We start from the raw sequence: 25,372 nt of genomic DNA, 5'->3' as shown, positions 1-25,372 counted from the left end.
TCCTTCCTTTCCCCTTGGCAGTCTCAGAGAGCGAGAACAAACGATGGCAGATGCCTGCAGTCACAGTCAGTGATGTTTATTGAGACAAGACCATGCGCTGCGTGCCCTGCAGACCTCAGTGCCTCATCCCCACCAACAGTCCTCCGGGCACTGTTGTATCCGACAGAGCTCCTACTCTCCTGGGGCCCTTGTGTGTAAATCTGAGGGAAAAAATAAACAAAAACCATTGATTTAGGGAAAAAGATGGCATAGAAAGCACTTTAAATCTGCGGTCTCTTCCTGCCTGGGCTCCCTCCCCGCTGGCACAGGCAGCTCCACCACCAGCACTGGTAGGAAGAGCACCGCTGGGAGATGTTTGGGGGGATGTGCAGGGAGATGGGGGACCGCAGGAAGGATCACTGCTACGACAAAGCAAGCAGCAGAGAAATGTGATGCCAGCCCCAGGGGGGACGGGGATGTTTCTGCTCGCTTTGGTGTTAGGCCTGACTCCCAAAAAGCCTCTGCCCGCCGTTCCCTGCCGTCACCCACCTGCTTCGTCATATTCCACGGATTTTAGGAAGAGTCCAGACGGCGGAGCCATGGCGTGCGGCGGAAAAGCCCGCGCATCTTTTACCTCCAGTAACTCCTTTATATGGTGAGGTGTCAGCTTTCCCTGGCCGACTGCAACTAGAGCCCCAACCATTCTTCGGACCTGGAAAGACGGAGAAAGTGGCTGAGAAGGTTCCTCTGCTGGGGTTCCTCTGCTGTCCCCCCATCAGCAGCTGTTCCCAGTGCCACTGCTTTGCTCCAGATGGATGTTAAGGACGCACGAAGGATGCTTTGGGCCTTATTTCAGATACCACTGACGGATCCTAATCACGGCACAGGCTCGCGCATCAGGGTTCAGCCAGTCCAGGCTGCCGTTGTACACGCTTGGCATCCCGTACCCCCAGGGAACACCTGCAGTGCGTACTTCTTCAGAAGCACCACGCTCCCTAGTCCCTGAGCACGCCCCAGCAGCTGCGGCCACCCCGTGGGGGTGGATTGCTTTCCACTCTGAGCAGGGATCGCACGGGCAGCTCGGGTCCTGCGCTGACGGGGGCGACACGACACACGGCTGCTAAGCCTGCCTGCAGCGGGCACTGCCACAGCACCTTCTGGAGACCAAAGCTGGTGGCAGAAAAGGGAAACAATGGGCAAAATTACTCTGCTTGTTGTAATTCTTCCCTCCCTACAGCTGTGGGCATTGCGAAGAAGGGGATGAGGACCTGGAACACAACCTCCAGCTCCGCTGCTCTGCCCGGGAGGGAGGCTCGCTCTCATCGCACGTGGGAAGAGAGCTGAGCAGGGGCCGGCTGGTTTCAGCGCCAGCAGCAGCACCCACACGCCCGGCTGAGGCAGGAAGCTCACACATGCCTGCCGGGTTCACAGCGGGGTTCACAGGTTCTTGACACACACGTAACTCTTTCCAGGTGGGGGGGGACTACAGAGGGGCCTGTTTCTCTCTCAGAAAGCCAAAAACGTAAAAGGAAAAAAAACCACGCCGAGTGAGACAGCCCACCGGACACCCCCCAAGTCATCGCGGTGGGGTTCTGAACGCCTCCGCATGTCCCAGCTCCCTTCCCCCCCTCCACGCTCAGCAGTTCCAAGCCTTGGGTTAGCACAAACTTCACACCCAGCGCTCACCTGCTGCCTGCACGCCCCTCTCATTTCGGCACTCTCTTGGCTAAAAACCCCCCCCTCCAAGAGTTTCTGTGCCGGGACTCACGCCTGCCAGTGCCACCCGCGCACCAGATGCTCGCTGCCCGTGACTGGCTCTGTCACAGCCCCGTGTGCTGTTCACCCCTTCCGTGAACCAAAGCGATTTGTCCGAGGGCAGAGTCCTGACCGCTGCTCACCTCCTCGCGCCGCCGGCAGAACACGTCCCCGCTTGTGCAGGCACAATCAGTCATTTGGCCGGAGTAAACGTTCACTCTACTTATGGCCTTTCAAGGAGGAAAGAGAAAGCACACCACCTTCTCTCTCCAAAGGCTTAAGCGCAGCGCTGTGGTGAAGCACCAGCCCAAGTGTCCTACCCATCAGCATTTACCAAAGGACAAACCAAGGTCCACTAAGCAACCTGATCAGGCTCATCCCCAGCAAAAAGGAAGGTCCAAACAGCAAGGATGTCTCACCCAAAGGCAGGCACAGTCTCTCCCTACCTGCTCCAGTCTTAAACTGCACGATGTTGTGCCAAGAGCCCACCTCCGGGCCATTCTGGCGGCACGGGGAAGCAGCAGAGATCCCTGACGTGTGTTATTTTACCTACCCCTCACTAGAGGTCATTGCAAGCCGTGCCTTTAGCTTTGATGTCTCACAGTTAGCTGGTGTAAACGCAGACTAATGGCAGGCAGCTGCAATGACCACGGGCTTGGCGTATCCCTGCGAGCAGGGAAAAGCAATACGTACAGCTTCTGAGGCTCTTTAACCCTTTTCTTTTACAAAAGCATCCGGATGGCACTCCGTAAGGCAGCAGCTGTACGCCCAGCCTCGTACCCGCCCTGTGACGGAGCTGATGCTCAGGTGCAAGAGGGCAAGCTCACCAAGCACAGCCTGTTCCTGCTCCCCCGACAGGCTGCCAGCTGGCACCACGGCTGCTGCTGTGCTCGCAGAGGGCATCAGGCTCCGTGTTACTGGTAGCTGTTTCCTTCCGCACAACATCGCGAAGCAGCATTTCCAGTCTCAGGCACTAAATGGGTCACCAGCATTTTCTCCTTGTCACAAGAGCATCTGATGAAGCAAATCCCTGCAGTACACCAAGCCTTCTCAAGCATGTTGTCGTCCCTCCCCTGCTCAGATCCAGACACCCACTGTCAGAGAGCCCACAGAGCATTGCTTGGCACAGGATAAAAACGAATTGGGTTTGTCAAAACAGAATAAAAAATAGCTGCTCGCTGTTCCCACAAAACACCCCCTCTCTCCTCCAAAAACAAGTCCTCTCTTGCCTGCTCTGTCTCCAGAGTGTGACCGTGGCCAGGCCAGGCAGGCAGAACAGCCAGCTCCCGATCCAGGAGGCCGTGGGGAGAGCCGTCTCCCCTGAGGACAGCAGCAAAAACCCCACTGGAGCTATTTCAAAGGAAACCCAGCGGAGGCTAGTCAGCGTGACAGAGGGAAAGATCCTGCAGCCGTGCCTGCGTAGCTGCAGCAGGTCTTCCCAGCTCTCCTTTGTGCAATGCCGAGAACTACTTCATGCTCCGAAGCCAGAAAGTAAAAATTCCAGGCGGTCTTCGCTGGGCCCGGTGCCATGCGGCAGAGCAGGAACATATGGCTCTCGGTTTTACCACTCAGCCTGCAAGGACGGAGGTTGTGGAAAACAAAACTTTCCATCCTCCCACGTGGTTCTGTGACTTCGGTCGTTTCAGACACAGGCCTGAGATGTTCTGGTTCTGCTGGGTCAAACAGCGAACGCGGAGCCTCGCCTCTCTGAGGCCAGGTCCCTGTATGGCATGAAGCCCTGCGATGACACTAAACAGGGATGTGACATTAAAATCTGACCAAGGTACAGCGAGAGCGATCCTGTGGATCTTGGAGGCAAAGCGTGTGCCAAACACAGAGCTGAACAGTACCTGCCGGTAAAGAAACGATTTGCTCCTGAACTTCAACTCCCAAAACTCCAGTCCCCTAAAGGAAGAAACAAAAACAAGTGTTGAAAGTCACATCTCAAACGTGAGACCTTCTCACGGGAAAAGTACAAACCGCAGCTGAATGCAAGCGAGCAGAATGAGTAAGAAGCTGAGATCTTCCAGGCCTGCTTCAAAGATCAGCCAGGAACCTGCGAAACCAAGTGCGGGCAGCTTCCTTTGCAGAAGTCAACAGCAGAACCAAGCTGCAATTGCAAACAGCCAGCAACTCGATGCACAACTCTTCCAACCCAAATGCCGCTGGGCGCCTTTGCTGGGGACAACTGCGTAGGTCAGTTACGGCTGAAATGGAAAAAAAAAATCATTGTTCTGTAAGGGAGAAGTAACAATAATGAGAAATAAAAGAGACAGAAACCTTTGTCAGAGAAGGAACAGTGCAAGCGGATGAGAAAAGCAGACTTGCTGTCCCAAGAGTGAAGAGGGCCACGCGAAGCAGGCGCTGCACGGCGCCAGAGGCAGTCATTCGTTTCCTCAGGCTCACTCCTGCCCCGCTGGGACCGCCAGGAGTCAGCTGCTGTAGGCAAAGCTGCCCCCCAGGGACAGGCTGCCACACACCCCAAGGCAGGCAGGATGACCCCAAGGCCCTACCACCCCAAAACTTCGACTCCCAACAACCCTGCACGTGGCAGAGGCCCGTCTTTGCTCAACGCTGCTCTGCGTGGGAAGAGAAGCTTTGACAGAAGCACGGCGACACATTCAGGGCCCTGGATGCTTTGCCGTTTGCTCTGGGCACAAATAACGCTTCCTTCACCCGAATTTCGAGCATTTAAAGGGGGAGTTTAACAGCAGCAAGTGATGGCTTAGTGCCACCACTAAGCTGCACCGAAGCTCCCCGCGATAAAAAATAATCAGTTTAAACTAACAGGATTTGGAACAAAAGGCAGTTATCAATAAGAACACCTCCAGGATGGAAAAGGAGATTAAGGAGCAACAATTCAGCTACAAATCCGAAGCCTTCAGATGGAGGAGAAACTGGGAAGCACGACTTCTGTTCCAGCATTTGAAGGCCCAGCCTGCCAGACGGGCCCTCGGGCTGCTGCAAAACACCTCCCTGCGAGGACTCTCGAGGCCAACGAGTCCAACGCCTCGCTGACGTTTGCATCCCCTGCCAAACCTGCACGAGTTGCTTTCTAAAAACGTTGTGGTTTTGCTGATGTCCCAGCACCAGCCCTAAAACTAAACCCAGCGCAACCCCATTCTCAGGAGCAGTCCTGCAGGGAAGAAGCTGTGCGCGCACATCCCCTTCCTTCAGACAAAAAAACCTGATACAGGCATTAGGCAGCCACACGGGAACATCCCCACAGGTCAGATGTACCAACAGAGCCCCGAAACGGGCAGGTTTGCATTTCAGAACCTGCACCCCCAGACTGCCACGCTAGCAGGCAATACCAGAAGTCACCTGGATCAAAGTACAATAAAATAACAACAAAAGCTAAATTAACTAACAGCTTTTAAGCACTCCTTATATCCCCCAGCATTCCTAAAACAAAAAGAGACAAGTTTACCTTGTGCGATAGAGAACAGCAGCCACCTACACCCACGATCTCGCCTCTCCTCCTCGCAGTGAGCCCAGTACCTGCACCACGGGGCTACAAAGATTGGGAACAGCTGGGGGACGAGCACAGCCACAAGGCATTTGCCTGGGGGGTTCACAAGGACAGGCTGGGCTTACAAGGGACACCTGGGCACCACGGAAGGGGCTGCCCATGGCCTGGGAGGGGAGAGAGCTCTGTGAAGGTCAGGAGGAAGATGGAGTGGGGACAACAAGATTCACGGGCATCAGAGCAGGGCTGGCAGGAAGAGAAATTGTGGAATTGTCACTGCAGGGAGCGGCCACACGCCGTTTTCTCAGGATTCACAGATAAATCGCTGCTTTTCGCCCTGCCTGCTGTGTGTGTTGGCAAATGCAAAGGCAGCTTCTGCCCCCGGATCCCTCTTCATGTCGGGAAATGACAATGCTCTGTCACCTACGTGCAGTTTGCTCTCCCTCCAGCGCGATGTACGTGGCACACGGACACATGCGGCGCGAGGCACGTGCACAAAGACCCAGCGCATGGAGGTCACGGCGCTGCTCGGCTCTAGCGAGGCACAAGAGGCAGTTTTTCCAAAGAGGGGCAAAGTCCCCCCCCCCCAAACTGCACGCACGGCCTCTAGCCAGGATTCTCCTCGCTTGCTGGCCTTGACAGGACACACCAAGCTGTGAAAGACAGCTCGAGGTACTCAGGAAAAACACCATGCAGGCTTTGAAAGAGAACACGGGATTTTTCTTTACGAGGGAAACTTTCTTTTCCTTGTCAATCTCGCCGATAATTCTGCTTCCCAGCCAAACTTCTGGCTGCCTTTTCCACTTGGCAGCAGAAGGCAGCACCTTGCGATGAATAATACATGCTCAGCTCGAAAACAGGTGACAGCAGTCACTGCCCAGGAACGGGGCTAAGTCTCCGAACACATCCTTAGCATTCAAAGGCATTCTGCAGGGCAGGAACACCGACTCCACTTCCACTGTTGCTGAGCAACTGCGTTTGACGGAAGGAATCGTTTTAACAGTTAGCCTTTTACGCGGACAAGCGGCCAATTCAGAAGATTGGTTTAAGTTCAGAAAGGAAGGGAAGAATGGGAATGAAAAGCTGCATTATTTCGCTAGGAGACCGTGCTTTATCCTTCTGCGGATTCTTCCCTCCGAAGCAGAAAATAAAGCTCCGCAGATTAGACTTTGAAAAAAAATCTATTTATAAGCTTTTAATGCTATCAGAGCCTTTCACTGCGGGGACGGTTCGTTCTGCTCCTGCAGGGAGAAATACGCGTGCGCCTCGGGCATATTTGCTGTCTTACTTGCAGAGTGGGCAGAGGCAAACTCCAAGCTCCACGGCTGCGCCCGTCCCCACAGGGAGTGTTTTACAGATCAGAAGGAACTAGGACACTGTAAAAAACCCAAAGCCAACCAAGCAAAACCACCCGCCCAGCCTGCCGCAAACCCACTAACCCCGAATCGTTTTTCTCTAGGTCAGAAAGCTGTTTTATATTATTTAATAACTCCTTTATAATGCTTTGTTAATTAAGTGCTATTTAAACACGTTGAAACGAGGCTTCTCGAAGCCACCCCCGTCAGCCTAAACATTCGTTAAATCAATCGATATCGACACTTTTATAAAAACGGCTTGTTACAAAACACAAGGGTGGCTGCGTGTGTCACCAAGCAAAAATATCCTATCAGCAACAGCTTTGCTGCTTTTCATCCGATTTTTAGGGTTGCTTTCTCTCTCGTGAGTTGTTTTTGGCCTTGTGTGGGATGGATTTATGCAGCAAGTTATGCAAGGAGTGGCAAATTCCCTTTTTTTTTTTACATTAAAATCGAAGACATATAAAAGCTGATCTGTGCCAAATCTCATTGATTGGATTGACAACAGCAGGTCTGGACTGGGGAGGTAACCTGGCCCTTAGGCCCCGAGAGGTGGCCTTGATGAGACTTAACGACTTAATTTACTTAATACTTACCTTGTTTTCATGTTAGCTCAGGTCTCTGCCACTCACACCGCTTCTCATCACAAGGGACAAGATGAGCCTGGGGGTGAAGCCCTCGGCTGTTACTCGTGCCCCTAGGTACGACCACCCCGGAGGGAGGGAGGCCACGTTCCCCATCTGGCAGCGGCAACCCACTAACGAGCAGCAGGAGTGCAGCCAGGTGACAGCCCCCATTTTCCCCCCCCTTTTCTTGTGGGGACAGTGCTGCAAGGAGGCAGGAAGGAAGCGCTGCAGCTGGTGCTGGCTGCCCGTGTCCGTGTGCCTGCGCAGCAGGGAGCACCGGCGGGGAGCTGCACCCAACTGGGTGCCTCTTCATAACGCGGCTGTGTACTGCGAGGCACCAACAGCGAGCAGGGAAAGCAGCAATCGGACAAAATGCCTTTTTCTTCCTGACCCTGAATAGGGAGACTGGGAGGAACTGAAAGACTCAGAGCATACAGATCTCTCTGTTTTTGCAGCTCCCTTTTGGGTTTTGTCCCACGCTACTGCTGGCAAAACACGCCACTGGAAGACAAGAGCGGGCTATTTGCAAACTGCAGCGAGGCCCAGCTGAAGCTTGAAGCACGGCACTCACTGCTGCAGGCGGCTCAGGAGGTATTCAAATATAACGGAGGGAGAACTACGAAGAAAAGGGTTTTCTACTCAGAAACAAGGCAAACGTGGTTTGGAGACAAACAATAGCAACTTTTGCTCTCAAGCTGAAGCACGACAGCCACGCTTCTCTGAAAGAAAGAGGCACGGAAGCAGGGGCCATGCTCGGATGCTAAGTACCCGTGATCTTCCTGGGAAAAAAACTTCAGTTTCTGCTAGAGGGAGAGAAGACATCCAGCCACTTCATTTCAATACTTGCAAGACCTGGTCCTGAAAGAACCTGACACGCAACAATCTGTTGTTTATGTATTGACTGAGGAATATCGGGTTTTCCTTCATCAACATCCCCTGGGAAGGAGGCAGGAGTTGCTGGTGTGATCTGAGTGGATCTGCAGAGCTACAGCAGTGACCTAGGTGTTAGGCGGTGGTTTTTTTTTTCCTCCTATTTGCAGCCTGTAGGCAAAGCTAGGATAGAAGCAGGAAAAAAAAAATCCCGTCCCCTGGCAGGGCTGGCCTTTAGCAACCAAAACGAGTGTAAATGCCGGAAGCACCTCCTAGGATCGCTCTGTGCCAGGCTCCGTACATCAGTTTACACCACCCTGCCTTACTGCACAAACAACCGGACCAGCTCCCCCCCCCTCAGGCCTGTTCAGCTTTCTCCATGAGGACATCGGGCAGGAGAAGGAAAGAAATGTCCTTTCCATACCGTCACCAGGCAGAGCCCTGCTGCCACCACCCAGGGCTGGGAAGGCGATGCAGGAGGAGGAGGAGGTCAGTTCTCAACGCAAAGCTGGAAAGCAGCTTTTCGGACAAAGCAAGCGCTAGCTGATCAGAGCAGCTCCCCAGCTAGGCTCTCACCTGGATTCGTAGTGGTGAGCCAGGAAACCAGAAGAGGGTTGGATTTCTGCCTGGACGATGGTTCTGATCGGAGACTGAAAGGGTGTTTCAGAGTTCAGCGAGCGAAAAGTGCTGAAGTCGTGGGTTCCCAGCAGGAACCGCGCCGCATCCTGCATGGCAGGCATGTCCAGGTAGCTGAAATTAAACACGCAGAGCAAAAAGAGAGGAGCATTACGTGGGACCAAGTATGTTGTGAGCCTCAAAGTCTAATTAATTGATGAGAGGCTTAACCCTAGCATGCAGATTTAACATTGCAGAACTAGGGAAACGCATTTTGCAAGACGAGTTTCTCCTGGAACAGCCCAAACCACAAAGCAAGATGCCAAATGACCGGAGGTCTGATGGCGTTCAAAACCCCAGGCTAGGTCAGGGGTCGGCAGGCACAGTCTTCTTCACAAACCTTTATCCTGCTGTGCTGCAGGATCTTAATTAAATTCAATAACAACTGAATTAAAAATAGCTCTGTCCAAACTGTTGGTTAGAGTGGAGGACAAGAGAACCAAAATCCTTTGCAGTATCTCATAAATTCAAAAAGATGTTGCCAGGTGAGAAAATGTCAAACACTGTGATGTTTTTCCAAACCTTTGAAAAGATGAAATTAGGAAATAACAGGAATGGAATGGGTGTGCAAACTGAACATGAATGAAACTAGGATGTTGTGAAAACCTCCCGTTTTCTTGAACGTGTATTTATCTCAGTACAACCTCATCTAAAAGACAATTACAAATTTTCTTCTGGGGTTTGTTTGTTATTTCCTTACCCGCTGTTTATCATGTCCTAAGTGTTTTTAAATGGCACTGAACTTGTTTTTCTTCCCTTCCATATACAAGCACTAATTTGTTATGACTCAGTGGCTACTCCACGAGCCCAGATGAACGCTGAGCCAGACACACCGGTTTGTTATCGTAGGGCTGCTCAGAGTCATGGGCTCTCACTTACTATTCAAACACACAAGCACCCAGATTGGGAAGCAGAGAGCTGGCTTACGTGCAGCCGTCACCAGAAACAGGCCAAGAATTAGAAAAAAAACCAACAAGGATTCTCAGCTTTCATTGCTGCCTGCCTTCTGGGACTCGACCCCAGTCTCCGAGCACTTCAGCAGTGCTAAGCACGGTAATGGCAGGCACAACGAAGAGCTGACAGCACGATCAAAAAGAGCTCTAAGTCCCAGGTCTCACCGCACGTAACTCAGCGCGGTTCCGCTGATTTCAACAGAGGATTCTTTCCAGTGTGAACTGGGGGCCTGGTCTTACACACGGACATCACCTCCTCCCCAAATGCTGAGGCAGCTGCCCGGGGAGGGTTTCTGGAGACACTTACCCCCCCAGAGGAGCCCAGCACAGGTCCCTTTCGAACACGGGTATTTCAGACCAGTGAGCGCAGCCCAACAGCAGCCGGTAAATGTAGGTTCTTGACAGCGCCGAGAAGCGCGCGTGGAAGTCACTGGTCACTCGATAGGCACTCAAAATGCTGGTAGAAAAGAAGAGAATGGGATAGGCAGAAACGTCATGACATAGGCAGAAACGTCATGCACCGATGCGCACACTTTTGCTGGTCTCCACACGTATGGAATTAAGACATGCAGTGGATGCTTTGAGAAACTGCACTTACAAGACACCAAATATCCTGCTCTCCCGCCAGTCAGTAGCTGACCACTAACCAAGAAGTGCAAGCGTAGGCTGCCACAGGTGTCTGCCAACACCGTGCCCTTCTAACACACTTTAGCAGCTACCGAAATAAGTGCTGGCATGCTGTGGTAGTCTTCCTTATAGGAGACGCTGCTGCTGTTGTAAACCCACATGCTTCCTAGCGATCTTGCTGGTGTGACTCCGAGCATCCTGGCCCGAACTTCCAGCCAATACCCAAGTTCAGCTGCCAACAGCTTTCCCTCCCCTGAATGTCACGTTCGGGTTCCTGTTCTCGGGGGTGGCAGGGCGAGGCACTGCTGAGGGGGCTGCGTTATTCCCCCCCAGGTAGGTGCTGAAGGCACACGTGTGTGTGCACGCTCTTCGAAACGTTCATATGCATGCACAAATGCGAATCGCTTGGGGGAAAGTTCTCCCAAAAACAAACAAGCAGGGCAATGTCTGAGGTTTCCCAAGATCCTCACGATGAAATGTATCTCACATACGGAGAATGTTATGCTGTGCTACACCATGACCACAGCAGGTCATGAGCTTTGCAGTGGCTGTTCCAAATGTCAAGTGTGTATTCCACAAGAACCCCTACCAATTTTTTGGTATCCCCACTATGCTAGAAGAACAGAGAAAATAGCAATTAATCCTCTTTGTACCAAAGCAGCTGTGGAAATAATTCCCTTTGGACCTTTCATCCACTACCTTCCCTACTAGGCCAACCAAAACAGAAGGAGAGGGGTCTCCTTAAAGCCCTGTAAGAAAACATCTCCGTGCCTGTGGCCCTCACCCAGCTATGCTCACAGCCTAACATTTTTCCAAAGATTTGACTGCCTTAATGCACAGCCATAAAGGGAATTTCTACGCCGAATTTGACAGGCGAAGAAATGCTTACTCTGTCCCTGCTCCAGGCTGGCAAGCTAGAAACTAATTAATGCAGCATCATTCCCAAGCTGCTGAGCTCTTCCAGACCTATTTGCTTGGCTCAGAACTGCCCTAGTGCAGCTGCGAAGCACTGACTCAAAGGACAGGCAGTGTGTTTGTGCCTGCCTTCAAAAGACTACTTACCATAACAGTAATATTTCCAAAGCCCTCTGAGTCTAGCCCTCAAGTCTCCAGGACAGCATCAACTTAGCTGGAAGAGAAGCTTTGTAGATGATAAAACCAGATGTCCCAGCCACAGCTACCACCAAGAAATGTCTCTTCCCTCTCCAAATTCACTTCCTTTCAGCTGTCTCCCTCTGACCTTCCTGCCTCTTTCTGCCCTGGCACACGGGGAGTTCCCGACAACCCTGTCCCACAGAAGAGGCATTTTAACACATGCTCCCTTGGCATTTCAGCATTTGTTGATAGTCCTCTGGCTCACAGACCATTATTCATTCAAGGAAAACTGGGGAGGGCTGAGATCACCTGAGCTGTATTCCATCCAGATGCTTCAGCATCTTCCTGGGGGCAAAAAAGCAGCGCACACTTAGAGCACATTTCAACCCCGGTTTTGCTAGAGAGAGAGGTAGAAGGGAGTCAAATAGTTTTAAGCTTTTCTTTGTGACAAGGATGTTCATGCCCTGAGAGGTGACAGAAAACAGCCACCTTCCTGTTTTGCTTGTCAAACCCACCACAAAAGCACACCAACGGACATCGGGCTGGAACCACTCCTGCTGGCAATTGATCCAGTCCTATAAGATACGTGGGTAAGAGGAAATACGAAGTCAAGCAGCCTTAACAAGCCCATAAGAGAGAACTTACAGCCCGGGTACTCTTGTGTTTCTCACTCATGAATCCCTTTCTTGGTGCAAGTGGCTGTCTGCAAACGCTAAAACACAATGGGACATCCCAGGGCTTCCTCTGCATTTCCCGTTGGCCTTGCTGCACCCAGGAGAAGGGCTGGCATCGCTCTCGGTGGTGCACAACACCTGGATTCACAGGACTTGGAAAGCACTAAAGCCCACAACACAGCCATTAGTGAGTTACCCCCTCGCAAGGATATGCCCAAGCCTTTTGCAGAGCCGTGGCCCCACACACAAGCAGGAACTTCCCAGCAGCAGACACCTGCACGCCCAAAGCAGCACACCCTGTGCTCCCTCTTAGGGCAGCCTCACAGCTCGCTGTAGCAGATGGAAATAGTTGAAACTAGGTCACTTCCCTCCTGCCTCCCCCCCACAACCTCCAAGACAAACAGGACTTTGCTGCAGCAGCGAAAAGAAAGGAGCATCCCCCCCCCACCGGGTCTGCAAAGAGCAGAATGCCGCAGGCAGGAGAGCTCCTGGGGACCCTCACACTTCACACGTGGAGGAGATGGCTTTGGGGAATGGTTCTGTCTGCTCGCCTTCCAGCGACTCCGGGCAGTTAATCCAAGGAGCTTGCAAGGCTGCTGGACTCCCCTTTATAAGCAACTGGGAGAAATTGCCTGGTTTCCCTAAGCCAACACCGCTATTAGCATCGAGTGGGGACAGCTCGGTAGCCAGAAGGAGGGTACAAAGGTTGTCAGAGGGGAAAACACCCTCCTGTCTGGCAAGGGAGAAAGCAGAGCTTCCCTGCACCTCCCCCAGAGCGCTACAACTGATCTGAAGATGTCAGCAGCAGGTTTTGCTGGAGTTATTTTCCCTTAGCCCAGCGTCGCGGCTCTCACCGTACTGCTGGGAGCGTACGGCGAGGAGCCTCCATCTCAACGGGATGCTCTCTCTGCAGCTGCTGCTTTAGAGGATGCCTCTCGTGAGAAGGCAGCTGCTCTCCTGCCGCGTGCCCTCCTCCTTTTGGAGCTCGCTCGATGGAGAAGAAGGGATCCAAGGCAGACAAAAAAAATTGATACCATTTGGGAGCAAGCAACAGACAAACCTATTTATTTGCTTTCAAAAGGCTGGTGCTTCAGGGATTCCTGCCAGCCTAAGTGCCTCTGGCTCATGCCCCTTGACTGCAGCGCCTCAGACCACAGAAGAAGAAATGAAAGCCGAGCTGCAGGCCTGCACACAGATTTGCAATAACAAGTCCACTGCCATAAACTCCCAGAAGAAATGCAAACTACATCCTCCAGGCCTGTAATGGAGTTTGAACCTAGGACCTCCAGCCCCCTCTAAACACAGTAATATAATTAAGTATTCCATTTATTTTCCTCTGTCTACATGTCTCCACAAGCGTTTCATCTCCCTTGAGCTTCTCGTGTTAACGCTTATGTGATTTTTATTAAATAAACGTCCTTTTATACCCTCTGATAGAGTGCTTCCTTCAGAAAAACCCATTTATGCTCACGATTCCTCACTGCAGGCATCCTTTCCTGACTCTCCTAGCAGACGCAGTTGCTACATTGGCTCTTTCAAGCTAGGAGTGTTTTTCCAGTATTTATTCCACCCGTTCTTCAAACGTTCCACGTTTCAGGCCTTGTTAACATCCCAATTTTTGCAAGGCTGCTGGTAAATAAACACTCAGCATTCTTCAGCTTTTTGACAGAGCCTACATTTCAGAAGGGTCTGAAGGCAAAAAAAACAACAACCAAAGACATCTAAGGAGAAACACCAACGTGTTAAATCCAGAGGTGTCCTCCAGCAGGACATCCTTCCCTCTCCTCTGACAACAGAAAGTGAGTGTCAATTTGCAGCAGGTGGGGGGAATCCCAGCTCTGCCCTGCTGCCACTCAGACAGTTTTTACGGTGTACTTCCAAAACTGGAACCAGAACAGAAGGTGTGAATCTGCTGTACTGCTCCATCCTGCCTAGGTGATAGCAAAGTCCTCCTCAGGTCGCCCCACCTGCGGAAGACGCTCTGATCTTTGTGGACAGGAGCCTTTCAAAGACGCTACACAGATCGAAAGGCAGATCAGCTGATAGAAGAGGCCCGTCGTGCAGCGAAGCTCCAAAGCAGGTCATTATTGCTGACGATACAGCCGGCCAGCTTGGAATCTGGTTTCCCTTCCAAGCTCTATCGACACTAATGAGTTCTCACCAAGATGTCTCTCTCCATCACCCCCTGCCTGCAACCACATAAAAGTGCTGAGCTTTCTACCCGGCGTTAGGAGAGAATTCTTCCTGGCAGAGTACTACTTACAGAGGGAGGGGCTGGCTGCTGCATGCACTTAGACTCATGCCCGTCACCAAGCTCCTTAATGGAAAGCAGCTGAACCATTTTTAAGAGGTTCAGCCCAAGGGAGGAGGGAGAAGTTAGAGCCGCCTGCACGCCGATAACCTCCGACTGCCTTCCTGATAGGGACAGTCCTGGATTTATCAGAAGACAACACCTCTTGGCATGTACCTGCCAGGCATTAGCTCTTCCCATCTGTGAGATCCCACCGCTGCCTCCTTTTGAGGATGCTAGCTAAAAAATTCTCTTCAACAGCAACCCTACACACGTGCCGTGGTCTGGTAGGACGAGAAGGTTCAAGGATGTGACAAGCCACAAGCTACAAGCCCAAATTCAGGGGAGAGGGGCTGAGATTCTGCAGCTGGTGACACAGAACAGACTATGGCAATGGTACCCTCTGGCTGGAAAATCAGCCAGCTTTGACTCCCAAACAACTGTTTGAGTGTTTTAAGGAAGGTAATCAAGACTGTGACCTACTTCAGGTTCCTTCTTATTGCTAGGGCATCCATAAAGCGTTCGACTCCCAGGGGGTGCAAATGCTGACCTGGTTTTCAGTCTGAGCAAAAATAATAACCAAAACCTCACGTAAGTCAAATTCTGTTTCAGAATCTTTTTTTTTTAATAGACGCCGCAGTCTGAAAAGAATTCATCTCCAGCTCTCCTACACAGCAGCTGCATTAAACTCTTTGTATATATGTCAAAGGTGAAAGCTGTCAAGGGATAGTACCTCCTAGGCATCACTTAAACATGCAGCTTGGCTAGCGTGTGAGAGAGAGACTTGCTTGGCAATTCCTGCAAGTGAGAGGCCAGAACACAAATCTGTCTGTCTGAATGGATGGACAAACCATCAAAGTTGCAAAAAGGCGTTTACTCATCCCAACAAGTGTGACACCTCCAAATCGGCAGTGTAGTTCAAACACAGCCCTGTGTTTTCTTTCGTATCATTCATGTTCCTTTGTATTCTGTCAAAATTTTCCTTTTTTTTTTTTTTGTCCTCACAAAGCAAGGGAATCTAGCTGCTACTTCAAGAGGCCAGCGAAGTAACTAGGCTTGTAGGTGTAGGACTGTCAAGTGGTGAGGTCCTTACGCTGCTCCCAAAACCCTTTCTGAAGGGGTTTAAGAGGAGCGGGAAGTATCTGGGGGAAAAGTTCAGTTAAAGCAAGAACAACAAAGAAACACCCAGCCATCAACAGGAATTAAGTGCCTCCCGTAACAAGGCCTTTACAGTGCCTTCCTCCCTCCTTCGTGAGCTCAGATTCCAAGGATTTTACTTACAGTTCCCCTTTACCCTCCGATGGCTCCCTTGGTGCTTGTTCAGGGGTGAAGGAACGCAGCTGGCTCCGAGACAGCTGCTGCAGCTTCTGCTCCTGTCACCCTAAGCTGAGAGCCCCCAGAGAAGAGGTCCCACTTTTAAATAAATGCAAGGCACCACTGCCATACACCTCCAGAAATCCTGCAGGAACGCGGTGCAAGGCTCAGTCCTCGGCACTGCTTTGGCACAGGCAAGCAGAGGGCACCAAGGTGGGATCTTGTAATAAGTCACCGCCATCTCACGCACTCGTGACCATCAGCATACGCTGGAATTCGTTCCCTGGAGTTCAGATGCCCTCCAGACATGGCACAGCAGAAGTCTGGAGGTGGGGGATAAGCACTGCTTAGCACTGCTGATGCAGACGCAGCATTTCTGCAACCTAACTGGAGCCTGCCCGATGCGGCAGTGCCGTGGGTACCTCGGGGGATGCTGCAACGTCTCACTGCTGTCACGTCCGTGGGCCAGCTGCCTACCTCTGGCAGGCAGTCTGATTCACTGCTTCCGAAAGTAGAGGCACACACCTTGCAGAGGTGCCCGAGCACCCACCTGAGCAGTCAAGGTTAGAGAAGACTGCAACCTGGGATAGCTTTCCTCAGGCTCCTACCTTAGATGAAGGTTTGAATGCTTGCAATACGCTCTGAAAAAGTCAAAAGCTGATTAAATCGCAGATCAACACCTTCTGCAGAGCGCGCACAGCTTCAGCCAGCCAGTCCATCTCACTCTTTACTTTACACAGAGTGGGGGACACACAGGGAGGACCTCCTGGGGGAAAAGAAACGTCATCATTCATCTCTCCTTCCCTCAGACCCCAAACTGTCTGAGTGCCTGCACACCTAGAGCTGGGTTCCCTGTTCCACAGGCCATGGAGAACTGGAACCCTCCCTTGCAAAACGAAGGACAGATGCAAGTCTGATGTCAGCCCTCAAATCCCAGGCCTTGCTGCGTCAGCATTTGGGTCAGGCCCCGTTTCACAAAGAGGAGATTAGAAAATAAAGCAGGCTGGGTGAAGTGCGAAGGGGGAGGGTGCTTCGTAGTCATGCCGCTACTCTTACAACAATCCCATCACTGGGGTGGGGAGGGATTTGCTTTTTTGTCCTGGGTTCTTGCTCTGGCATGGGCAATTTGTCTCCGTCATCTTCCTTTACGTTGATGGCACCAGAGTGCAGTAACGTGAAACAGAGCAGCCAGGTCCTCTGAGTAATCACCACCTGGCATCTTGCATCAAGGTTCTGCTGCTCACCCAAATATTCCCTATAAAACACCCATTTTCTTGTACAACACACTGAAGTGCTTTGCCACGCTCCTCGTAAGGGACGGTCTATGCCTTGAACAGTTTTCAGTTCATGCAAATAAGACAAAGCAGCACAAGAAAAAGCAGAGAGCTGCAAAGCAGCTGCTGGTAAATGGCACGTTGATCCTACAGCACCAGCCCAGATTTGGTTTTTAGCCTAAAAACCCCAATATTCCATTCGATTTACACTTTAACCGTAAAAACGCACCCGTGCTTGGGGAAGAACACAGCAACTGTTTGGCAGCTGACAGAGAAACTGCACAACAGCTTGGAAAGGAAAGCAAAGAAAATTAAATTCAATCCACCTTTTGAAAAAGTCACAAGGCACAGCGATTGCTTATCTAATTGATGCAAGTTCCTGGCAAAAACTGCTGATTTTCTGCCTTTGAGGGTGGGCATTTAGACCCGGGTCTCATGCAGAATAAGTCCACTCTGAGATTTTGCAAGAAGTAATAACTCCAACAGAAAGAAAGAAGAAAAGAAAATAGAAAAAAGAAACGGCAGCTGTTCTGTTCTCTGCCAATTGTTGTACCAACCCCCTTACTACATTCACACGCAGCTCTCCCTCGTCATTTACAGCTGGGTACAGGGTAAGGACTGTTTATCTATCCCATTGAGCAAAACCAATCCAATTTTGTTACAAAAATATTAAACTGGAGCTTGTCATGCAACTTCTTTAAATCATGTCATGTGGTAGCTGTGGTCTAGCTGGGAAGAAAAGAAGTTGATGTCGATGGAGGAGCGGGCTGCTAACACTAAAAGCAATTTTGTCTGTTTTTCATCTTTTTGCACAGATACGAGTCAGATGTGATACTGCAGCCAAGCTTTTGTTAGGTGCTGGTTCAATAAGCAAAGAAAATGAGGGAGTTTGGGGAATAAAGCGTCACTGAAAGTTAACGTATCTGGCTCACGGAAAACGAGAGTCATCCCCGTGGGTTCACTACTCACATGGTGACCCTCGTCTCTCACAGGATTTTTTGTTTTAGTGGTGCCAGCACAGATGATCTCCTAAGAGCAACAGTATAACAGCACTCATCTTGAATGTACAAGGGGTCTGGTAGTAGCAGAGAGATGTGCACGGGAGTGACTTGCCAACACACAAAACAGGAAAAAATGTATCTTGTGAGTGAAGATGGGAGATGACTGCTGCATTCCCCTCTTCTCCAGCAAGGGTGAAATAAAAGATTTTGACTTGCCACCAACTCACCGGATTGGTTCGGGCTTCAGGCAGTGATTTAGACCACGGATGAGCTCTCTCTCTCGAAAAGCTGGCTTCCCAGGCGCCCGCTGGATGTCGAGGTGAGCAGCGTTGCAGAGTGCATGAACGCCACTGTCTGTTCGGCTGGAGATGTGGAACTTGATGGGAACAACGGGTTTCAGGTTCTGTGCTGCCTTCTGCAAGTCAACGTGAGACAGACCCATGAACAGGAGAAGCAGTGCCCTCCTCCTTGCTAACCACAGTCCTTGGTATCCCCATATCCCTTGCTTTATATCATTAGGTGAGTAGAAAAGAGGGCGGAGTTACCCATTTAACACCCAGACACAGCCCCTGCGATTCACTGCTGAGAACTGCACTCAAACTCCATCAGCAGCGGGCAGAATCAGCTCGGTGCACGCTCCTGGAAAGCTGCAGAACTCGAGCCCTAAAGGGACAGAACCAACACACGGGGGATGGCAGAGCGCCATCACAGCCAAGAGTCCTGCCGGAGCGCAGGCTGTGTCCTTTGCTTCCAGAGCAGGCCAGAAAGGTGTAAAACAGCGCAGCTCTTGCTGCAGGCAGGATTTCTTTTCCACCCCCGACAGGAGCAGGGCTACAGAAGGCAACACGCTTCCATTAGCTGTTACGAGTGGAGGAGGAGCCGGGGACCAGATGAGAAGCAGCACAGCACTGATGTAACGCGTTTATTAGTCCCACTGAGATATATAAATGGATCTAAGAATCAAGGCACGGCTCTCATAAAACACACCAGCAGTGGAGGAGCAGACGCTGAGCCATCCCGGCAGGTGTAAATAACCACAGGACAACCACACACCACCAGCGGTCACAAGCTGGAGCTTCCTGATATTCCCTTCTTCCGCAGTCCTTAAGAGAGTGTCTTCTAATCAAGACGATCAGAAAATGCACACAAAATGGAGGGAGAGATGCTAACACAGTTAATTAGATGCTAATTATTTCAGGGTCTTCCCAGACAGGTCTACGTTTAGCAAAGGCAGGGTGGGTTTTGGTGAGGGGCAAAGGCAAACTCTGGTGGGTCAGAAGCCTTGGGACTGCAGTAACTTCCTCAAACAACGTTAAAACCACAGCAGGTCTTCCACACAGCAAGGTTGGAAAGTAGGTTACCAGAGCTGCAAAATAGTTTTTGTCTTTGTGACGACAGGCCCTGAGACAGAAAACCCGATGTAATTTATTAGGGTCTATGAATGAAGCGCATCTGCAAGACTGGGGGAAAATAAATAAATAAATAAAAACACAAAGAAAAGCAGAAAAGCAGATGAATGGCTAGAAATTTCCTGCTCTCCCATCTCCCCTCCCGAGCAGTGAACCCAGCAGTGGTCTTTATTAGATTTCAATTTGGTACCAAGAGTCAATAAAGCTTGAATTGCTGACTCACAAATGCCTTCCAGATTCCTACGACTGGAGCAGACAGGATTCTGGGCTCTCAGGAAACACACCATTAAAAGGCACAGGGAGGCAAGGAAAAACGTAACTGAGCGGCAGAGGAAGGCCTGGGAAACAGAACAGAAATGACCCTAGCCTCTTCCCCTTCCTAATCCTTCTATTTGGAGTTCACATGTGGTTACAATTAGCAATGAAAATCTTTATTTATCACCCTTAAGCAGAGAGAAGCAGACAGAAATCAAATAGTTTTCTGCAGCAGACCTTGGCCTGTGCCTCAGCAATCTGTCTTAAAGCAGAAGCTGCTTTTAAGAGCAAAGTTTCTGCAAAGATGTGTTTGGGTTTTGCAGACTCCTCTTCCCCCGGCCTCGCCTCCCCCTCCTTTCCTGCCAGGTGTGAAAGTGCCAGCGGGAAGAGAGCTGAGGGGAGGCAGAGGAAGAGAGAAGAGGAGAGAACATCCTCCTTTTTTCTTGCTATGGCCTCGGGGAAGTTTGGATGCAGCACTTTGGATCCCTGCACCGCATCCGATTTCAAGCACTGCATCTGGACAGAGCTGGATAACAGGAACACGGAAAGGTCTGGATCTCTTCTCTGCCTGCGAGGGTTAAGCATTTTTGGAGAGCAGACTGGGGAGGAAGAGGAGATTGCAGGCTTGGAGGTGAATCTGGTTGCCTCCCCGCCCCGGCCACGGAACCCACAGAGGCGTAGGACTGAATGGCAGCTCCAAGGTGGGGTGTTTTCACAGCCGCCCTTCTGCTGCACGCTTTTCTCCTTACAGAGAGAAATAATCTCCTTACAGAGAGAACTTCTGAACTTCTTCACAGGCAATTCACTACTGACCCCTTTGCCTATGCGTACGTCTGCTCTCTGTGCCATCCAGATGGCCTGGGCGCCTATAGGCAGCTGGTACCGTCCTCTGCTGGCTCCTACATACCCTGATCTGTTCACGTAACCCACGCTGATCCGCAAAAAGGAGATGTGTTATTTACATTTAGTAAGTGCCTGAATGGCAACCAGGTTTTCCTGCCCTTAAAAAAAAAAATAAAATGCCTAAACCAAGCAGGCCTGTCATCTGAGGAACTCGAAAATTCCTGCTGCTAATTCAGGCCCCTGCCCTGCTGGGCATCCTCTCTGGATCCCAGCGGGGGAAGCTGAAGCAGAAGTTAAGCAATTTACCCGCAGGTGGCCAGCTGAAAAGCAGCAGAGGAGATGCAGGAATCAAGGAGCTGGGTTCTCCTCTTGTGTTCTCCAAATTCGCGGGTCTCTGCTCCCTTCTTTAGGCCAGACAGCACGCAAGTGTCCTCCTCTTCAGCAGGTGCTTGGTTACAGGCACTGAAATCTTGGCTGGGCACCTGCTGAGCTGGATCGCCCCCACTTCCATCCTGCCTTTACTTCCTGAGCCGTAGCTGTTCCAGACAACCATATTCCTGGGGCGGCAACAAGCATCCCTGGGCGTCCCTCTGCACCTGTACTACCCTGCACAGCGGTGATGCAGGGGAAAGCGTTACTTGCATTTAGCAGGTCTGTTCTGCTAGCCAGCTTCATTCACTAAGCGCTTCCATATTTTGAATCCCACTGAAATTTCCATTGTCGTGTGCCAGAACGATACGAATCCACATTCCAGATTGCTATTATTATTCACAGCTCTGTTCTCTTCTCCCCATGTACAAATGCTGGAGAGGGGAGATGAAGAACAGGCCTGTAAACGTACACCGGCGATGGCTGGGAAGCAAAAGTTCATCCACTTCTCTCCCTGAAGGCTAAATAAAAAAATGCTCAAGATGCTCAGCCACCGAAGACCCCTGCAGAGCATCTGGGAACCACAAAAGGAACCTGACAGATCAATCGAGGATGGGCGTTCTCAAGAGAAAAATGTGCATTAGGGGTATTTTGGAAAAAATAAGTGCCTATTGCTCTTTCCCGGCAGCTGGATTGCTTATTGGTTTCATCAGTGGAAGACATCCACGGTGGTTTTACTTGCACAGACACGAGGAATTACACTGCATTGCCAGGGATGCTGCACAATTTATAAGTTGCTGGGTTCTAATAAATAATAATGTGCAAGCTTCTGGTTGCAAGTCATCGCAGCCCTGCTGACTCAATGGGTGCTATGTCAACTGAAACTAATTAAGAATCTAATTCATTCTCAGAGGAAGAGAGAAACGTAGTGAAAGCCAAGAAGAAAAGGCTGAGAAAGTGGCTCCTGCTGGAAGGAAAGGTTTCCAAAGCAATCTCCCATGCTGCTGGAATTATTATACAAACAGGCAATGAAGGTAACACTTCTGAGTCAATTTTCCTTTCTTTCCTCCTCCTTTTTTCTTAACCGAGAGAGGGAAGTTGTACCAAAGCTGCTTTGCATAGCACAGAGTTCATCTGTGTTTTCTTTCTTCCCCTTTTCCTTCCATGAGGAATAATATCTGGACTTGGCACAAGGCTGCTGGCCAAAGCAGTGCTTCATGTGGGAAGATTAGTTTTGGGCAGCATTCACCAGCACAATGGGAAACAGCATGCTCAGGAGATGCTTCAAACCAAACACGAAAAGGAACTTCATTCTGTAGATCCGAGCAGGCCTCGCATACGGCGCCTGTGAGCACAAGTAGCAGCCACCCACTTCAGCAAAAGGTGCTGCACGGGAGATTTTCCTTTCCAGGAGGGGCATCTGTAAGGACTGAGACTAGAGCATGGAGTCCTGCAGCATGTATACGTCCCTCCTCATTGCAGGGGGACAAATCACAGGTCTCAAACATCCTGATCTGGGAAAGCAAGGTCTGAAATTCTGCTTTGCACCCACCACAAGCAAGCTGGGCTTCCAAGTATTTCAAGTCAAATATATTGTCTCCAAATATATTTGTCTGCAAAGCCTGCCTCAGAGAGATATTAAAAAGCTCCTTCAGACCTCCGCATGTCCTGTATGATACAGACACGGTGACAAAGGGTTACAGACAGGCCTCCAGATCAGCCACAGCTCAGCAGCTCTACCTTGGCACTTGGAGGACTGCAGTACACCCTCACAAACCAGTCCTTTCTACTTCTAATGACACCAGCTGTTGATCCACACAGTCTACACTTCACAGGTTATTTGCTTGCCTGTAATGGCAAACGAAACAAATGTCTGAATGTACATAGAACGGAATAAGGATCTCATTACAGATTTAATCTTGCCCTTCCCTTCAGTTGCCTTCCTGGCTTTGGAAACGAGTGTTATGAAGTTCAAGGCTGCACAGAAATGGAGGAAGGAAGATAAATTCCTGCAGGCCCCAGAAGTTTTCTATTAAACTTGCTTTAAGACATCTCATGTGGTTCTAATAGACACAGCCCTGCTCAGCAGTGCCCAGCATCAATACCACCACATGAAAGCAAAGCACATATCCCAGAACTGGCCAGCAAAACGCTGATACTGTGAAAAGACAACACCAAATAAGTTTATCTTTTTCTTTTTCTTCTTCTTTTTTTTTTTTCTTCCCCTTTAATCACCCATCCTACCCATTCGCTTGTTAAAACAAAGTGACTTGGATAATGCAAAACAACTGCTGGGCTCACCCAAAGTCCGGCGCCTGGGGCTGAGACGCTGGATGGTTCAGAGGATTAGATAAATGAGATAGAAAGTCCTTTGGGGCTCTTCTTTCAAGATCTGCACAATATTTATACACTTTCTCCACAATGGTCTCAGGCAAGGAGCCATTCAAATACATCCTGAGAACTCCTCTTCAAACTATTAACTCATCACACTTTCCTTCTGTGGGCTGCTTGGCAAGGCGAAGCAAGAACAGTCACCCAGTAAACTGAGGCACAGCATGGAGCACTGCTCCAGTTTGTGACCACAGAGTCTGGCTGGTAATGAGAACAAATCATGAAAATGTTGGCTATTAATACACAGGCAGGGCCTGGTCTGCCAAACGTTGCCCCAGACTCGACCTGGGCAAAACCATTAAGTTTCATTTTAATGACAATATGATTAGCAAGGACGTACCTCCAAATAGTTCTGGACTCCAATCCCTGACTGGTTAACTGAAGTTTCCATGACCCCACTGCAGAGTAAAACAAATACAATAGTTATTGATACGTATCGCGACCCTGCATTTTCTACCCAATGTCTTAACACAGAGTCCACCAACACATCCAGAAGTTAATGCTGGGCACTCATTATCAAATTGTTTGCTGCTGAGCGACCTCGACCTTTTTACACAGCTTGCAGGGACAAAACACTTCGAAAAATGGACATGAAAACAGAAGCAGTGGTGGCATTCTGGAAACAAAAATCATCCTTCCAATGCCACCTCCTGAACTGGTACTTCAGATAGGCAATGTTGGGATGGGAAGATGAGGCAGCCAAATTCCACTAGAAAAGGGTTTGCAGGTAAAGATTTTTCAGGGCCTGATTTGGATGCCACTTGCAGGACCCTTTCTTGCAGGCCCTGCGGATGTGAAGGCCGCGAAGACGACTTGTGATGAGCTTCCTTCGCCGTTCCAGGAGTCACAGCCACTCACAAAAAGCACTGAAGCACAGAGAGATGTCCCGAGGCCAAACTCGGCCTACCTGCAACCTACACGCAGGGTAATTTAGGCCAGTGCCCACAACGAGACAAACTCTGCTGTGCAAAAGAAGTGTGGGTTTTGGCTTATGGTGGTGTTATTCTGGAAAACCCTCATGCAGATAGGCACGATTCCACAAGCTGGGGCTGCAATAATTCTCCCACACACTCTTTTTTATGTAAACAAGCCTAACTACGGATGTGGGATGTTTAAGGCCTGGGGAAAGGCAGTCCCAGCTCCCTTTCCGCACCACGGCTCGTTCCACCTGCATCTCCAGGGCAGCGCGGGCAACCACCCCGTCCACAGCTACCCACACCGCCGGCTCTCCCAAACCACACTGCAGGAAATGTAATTACCTGCACTCCCACCGACTTATATCCACGTTCACCTTCCTCTCTGCCCTTTCACATTTTCCCTTTGCCCATTTTCTGCTTTTCCTGTCCAAAATATCCTCTAATACTTGTATGTAGCAGCAGTAAAGCACAGCCCAACCCCCTGCCCACGCTCGCCGACTTGGCACGTGTAGCAGCTCTCCCCTAAACCACTGTACCCCCCCGCAAATCTCTGCACTCCCCCAAACACCCTCTGTGCTCTCCCAAACCCCTGCACTCCTTTTACTTTTTTTTTCTTTTTCTTTTTTCTTTTTTTTTTTCCTCAGTCGCCTCCCTGCAGCCTCCCCATGCCCACCCGGGGCTCCCCCAGCACCGTCTCACGTGGAGCACACAGGGCAGCTCCCGCACCTACCTATATTTAGTGCCAAAGTATTGAAAGAACACTAAATAGCGCGTTTTGGGAGAAACCATCCTCGCTGCGCTACCGGAGAAGCTCTCCCACCGCTCCCGGCTCCGGGGGGGGGGGCCGCCGCAGCACCGAGGCGACCCCGGGGGCTCCCCGGCGCCCTGCCCGGCCTCGCCGCCCCTCCTCGGCCGGCTTCCCCCCGGCAGGCCCGCCCAGCACCGCCCGCTTCCGCCACCGGGGCCTTCGGGGAACGGCCCCGGGCCTCGCTGAGGCCCCGGAGCAGCTCGAAAGCGGCCGAGGGGCCGGGGGAAGGCGGCCGGGGCTCGGCAACGCTCCGCCGCCGGGGCCCGGCGCCGCCTCAGCGAGGCCCAGGCTGCGCCGAAAGGCGGCCGCCATCACAGGGCGCTGCAGCGCCGTGTCCCCGCTGCAGCGTTCGCCTGGAGGGAAATTCAGTCCCTGAGCGGCCTCCCCAGGAGCCCAGGCAGTGATGGTGAGGGAATAAACCCT

General features: G+C 51.0%; 1 protein-coding gene across 2 annotated transcripts; it reads right to left on the bottom strand.

Moving 5' to 3' along the window:
* Positions 1–60: 60 nt before the first annotated feature.
* On the bottom strand, positions 61–25,119 carry PUSL1 (pseudouridine synthase like 1). 2 transcript variants are annotated; one of them, XM_013194777.3, is made up of 8 exons: positions 24,872–25,119; positions 23,565–23,622; positions 18,185–18,372; positions 9,990–10,139; positions 8,631–8,804; positions 3,585–3,639; positions 529–691; positions 61–200 (listed from the first exon to the last, which is right to left on the bottom strand). In XM_013194777.3, the coding sequence occupies exons 1-8, from the start codon at positions 24,928–24,930 to the stop codon at positions 172–174; spliced, it is 876 nt and encodes a 291-aa protein (XP_013050231.3). In that variant the 5' UTR covers positions 24,931–25,119; the 3' UTR covers positions 61–171. The 2 variants fall into 2 exon arrangements, 1 of the variants encoding a protein (XP_013050231.3); XR_010826310.1 differs by lacking the exon at positions 61–200 and adding an exon at positions 2,562–3,483 and having other exon boundaries at positions 553–691.
* Positions 25,120–25,372: the final 253 nt, after the last annotated feature.

This window comes from Anser cygnoides, chromosome 23 (genome assembly GCF_040182565.1).
Source record: "Anser cygnoides isolate HZ-2024a breed goose chromosome 23, Taihu_goose_T2T_genome, whole genome shotgun sequence".
Lineage (NCBI taxonomy): Eukaryota > Metazoa > Chordata > Aves > Anseriformes > Anatidae > Anser > Anser cygnoides.
The sequence above is the reverse complement of the archived record's forward strand: the minus strand, read 5'-3'. Positions and strand labels throughout refer to the sequence as shown.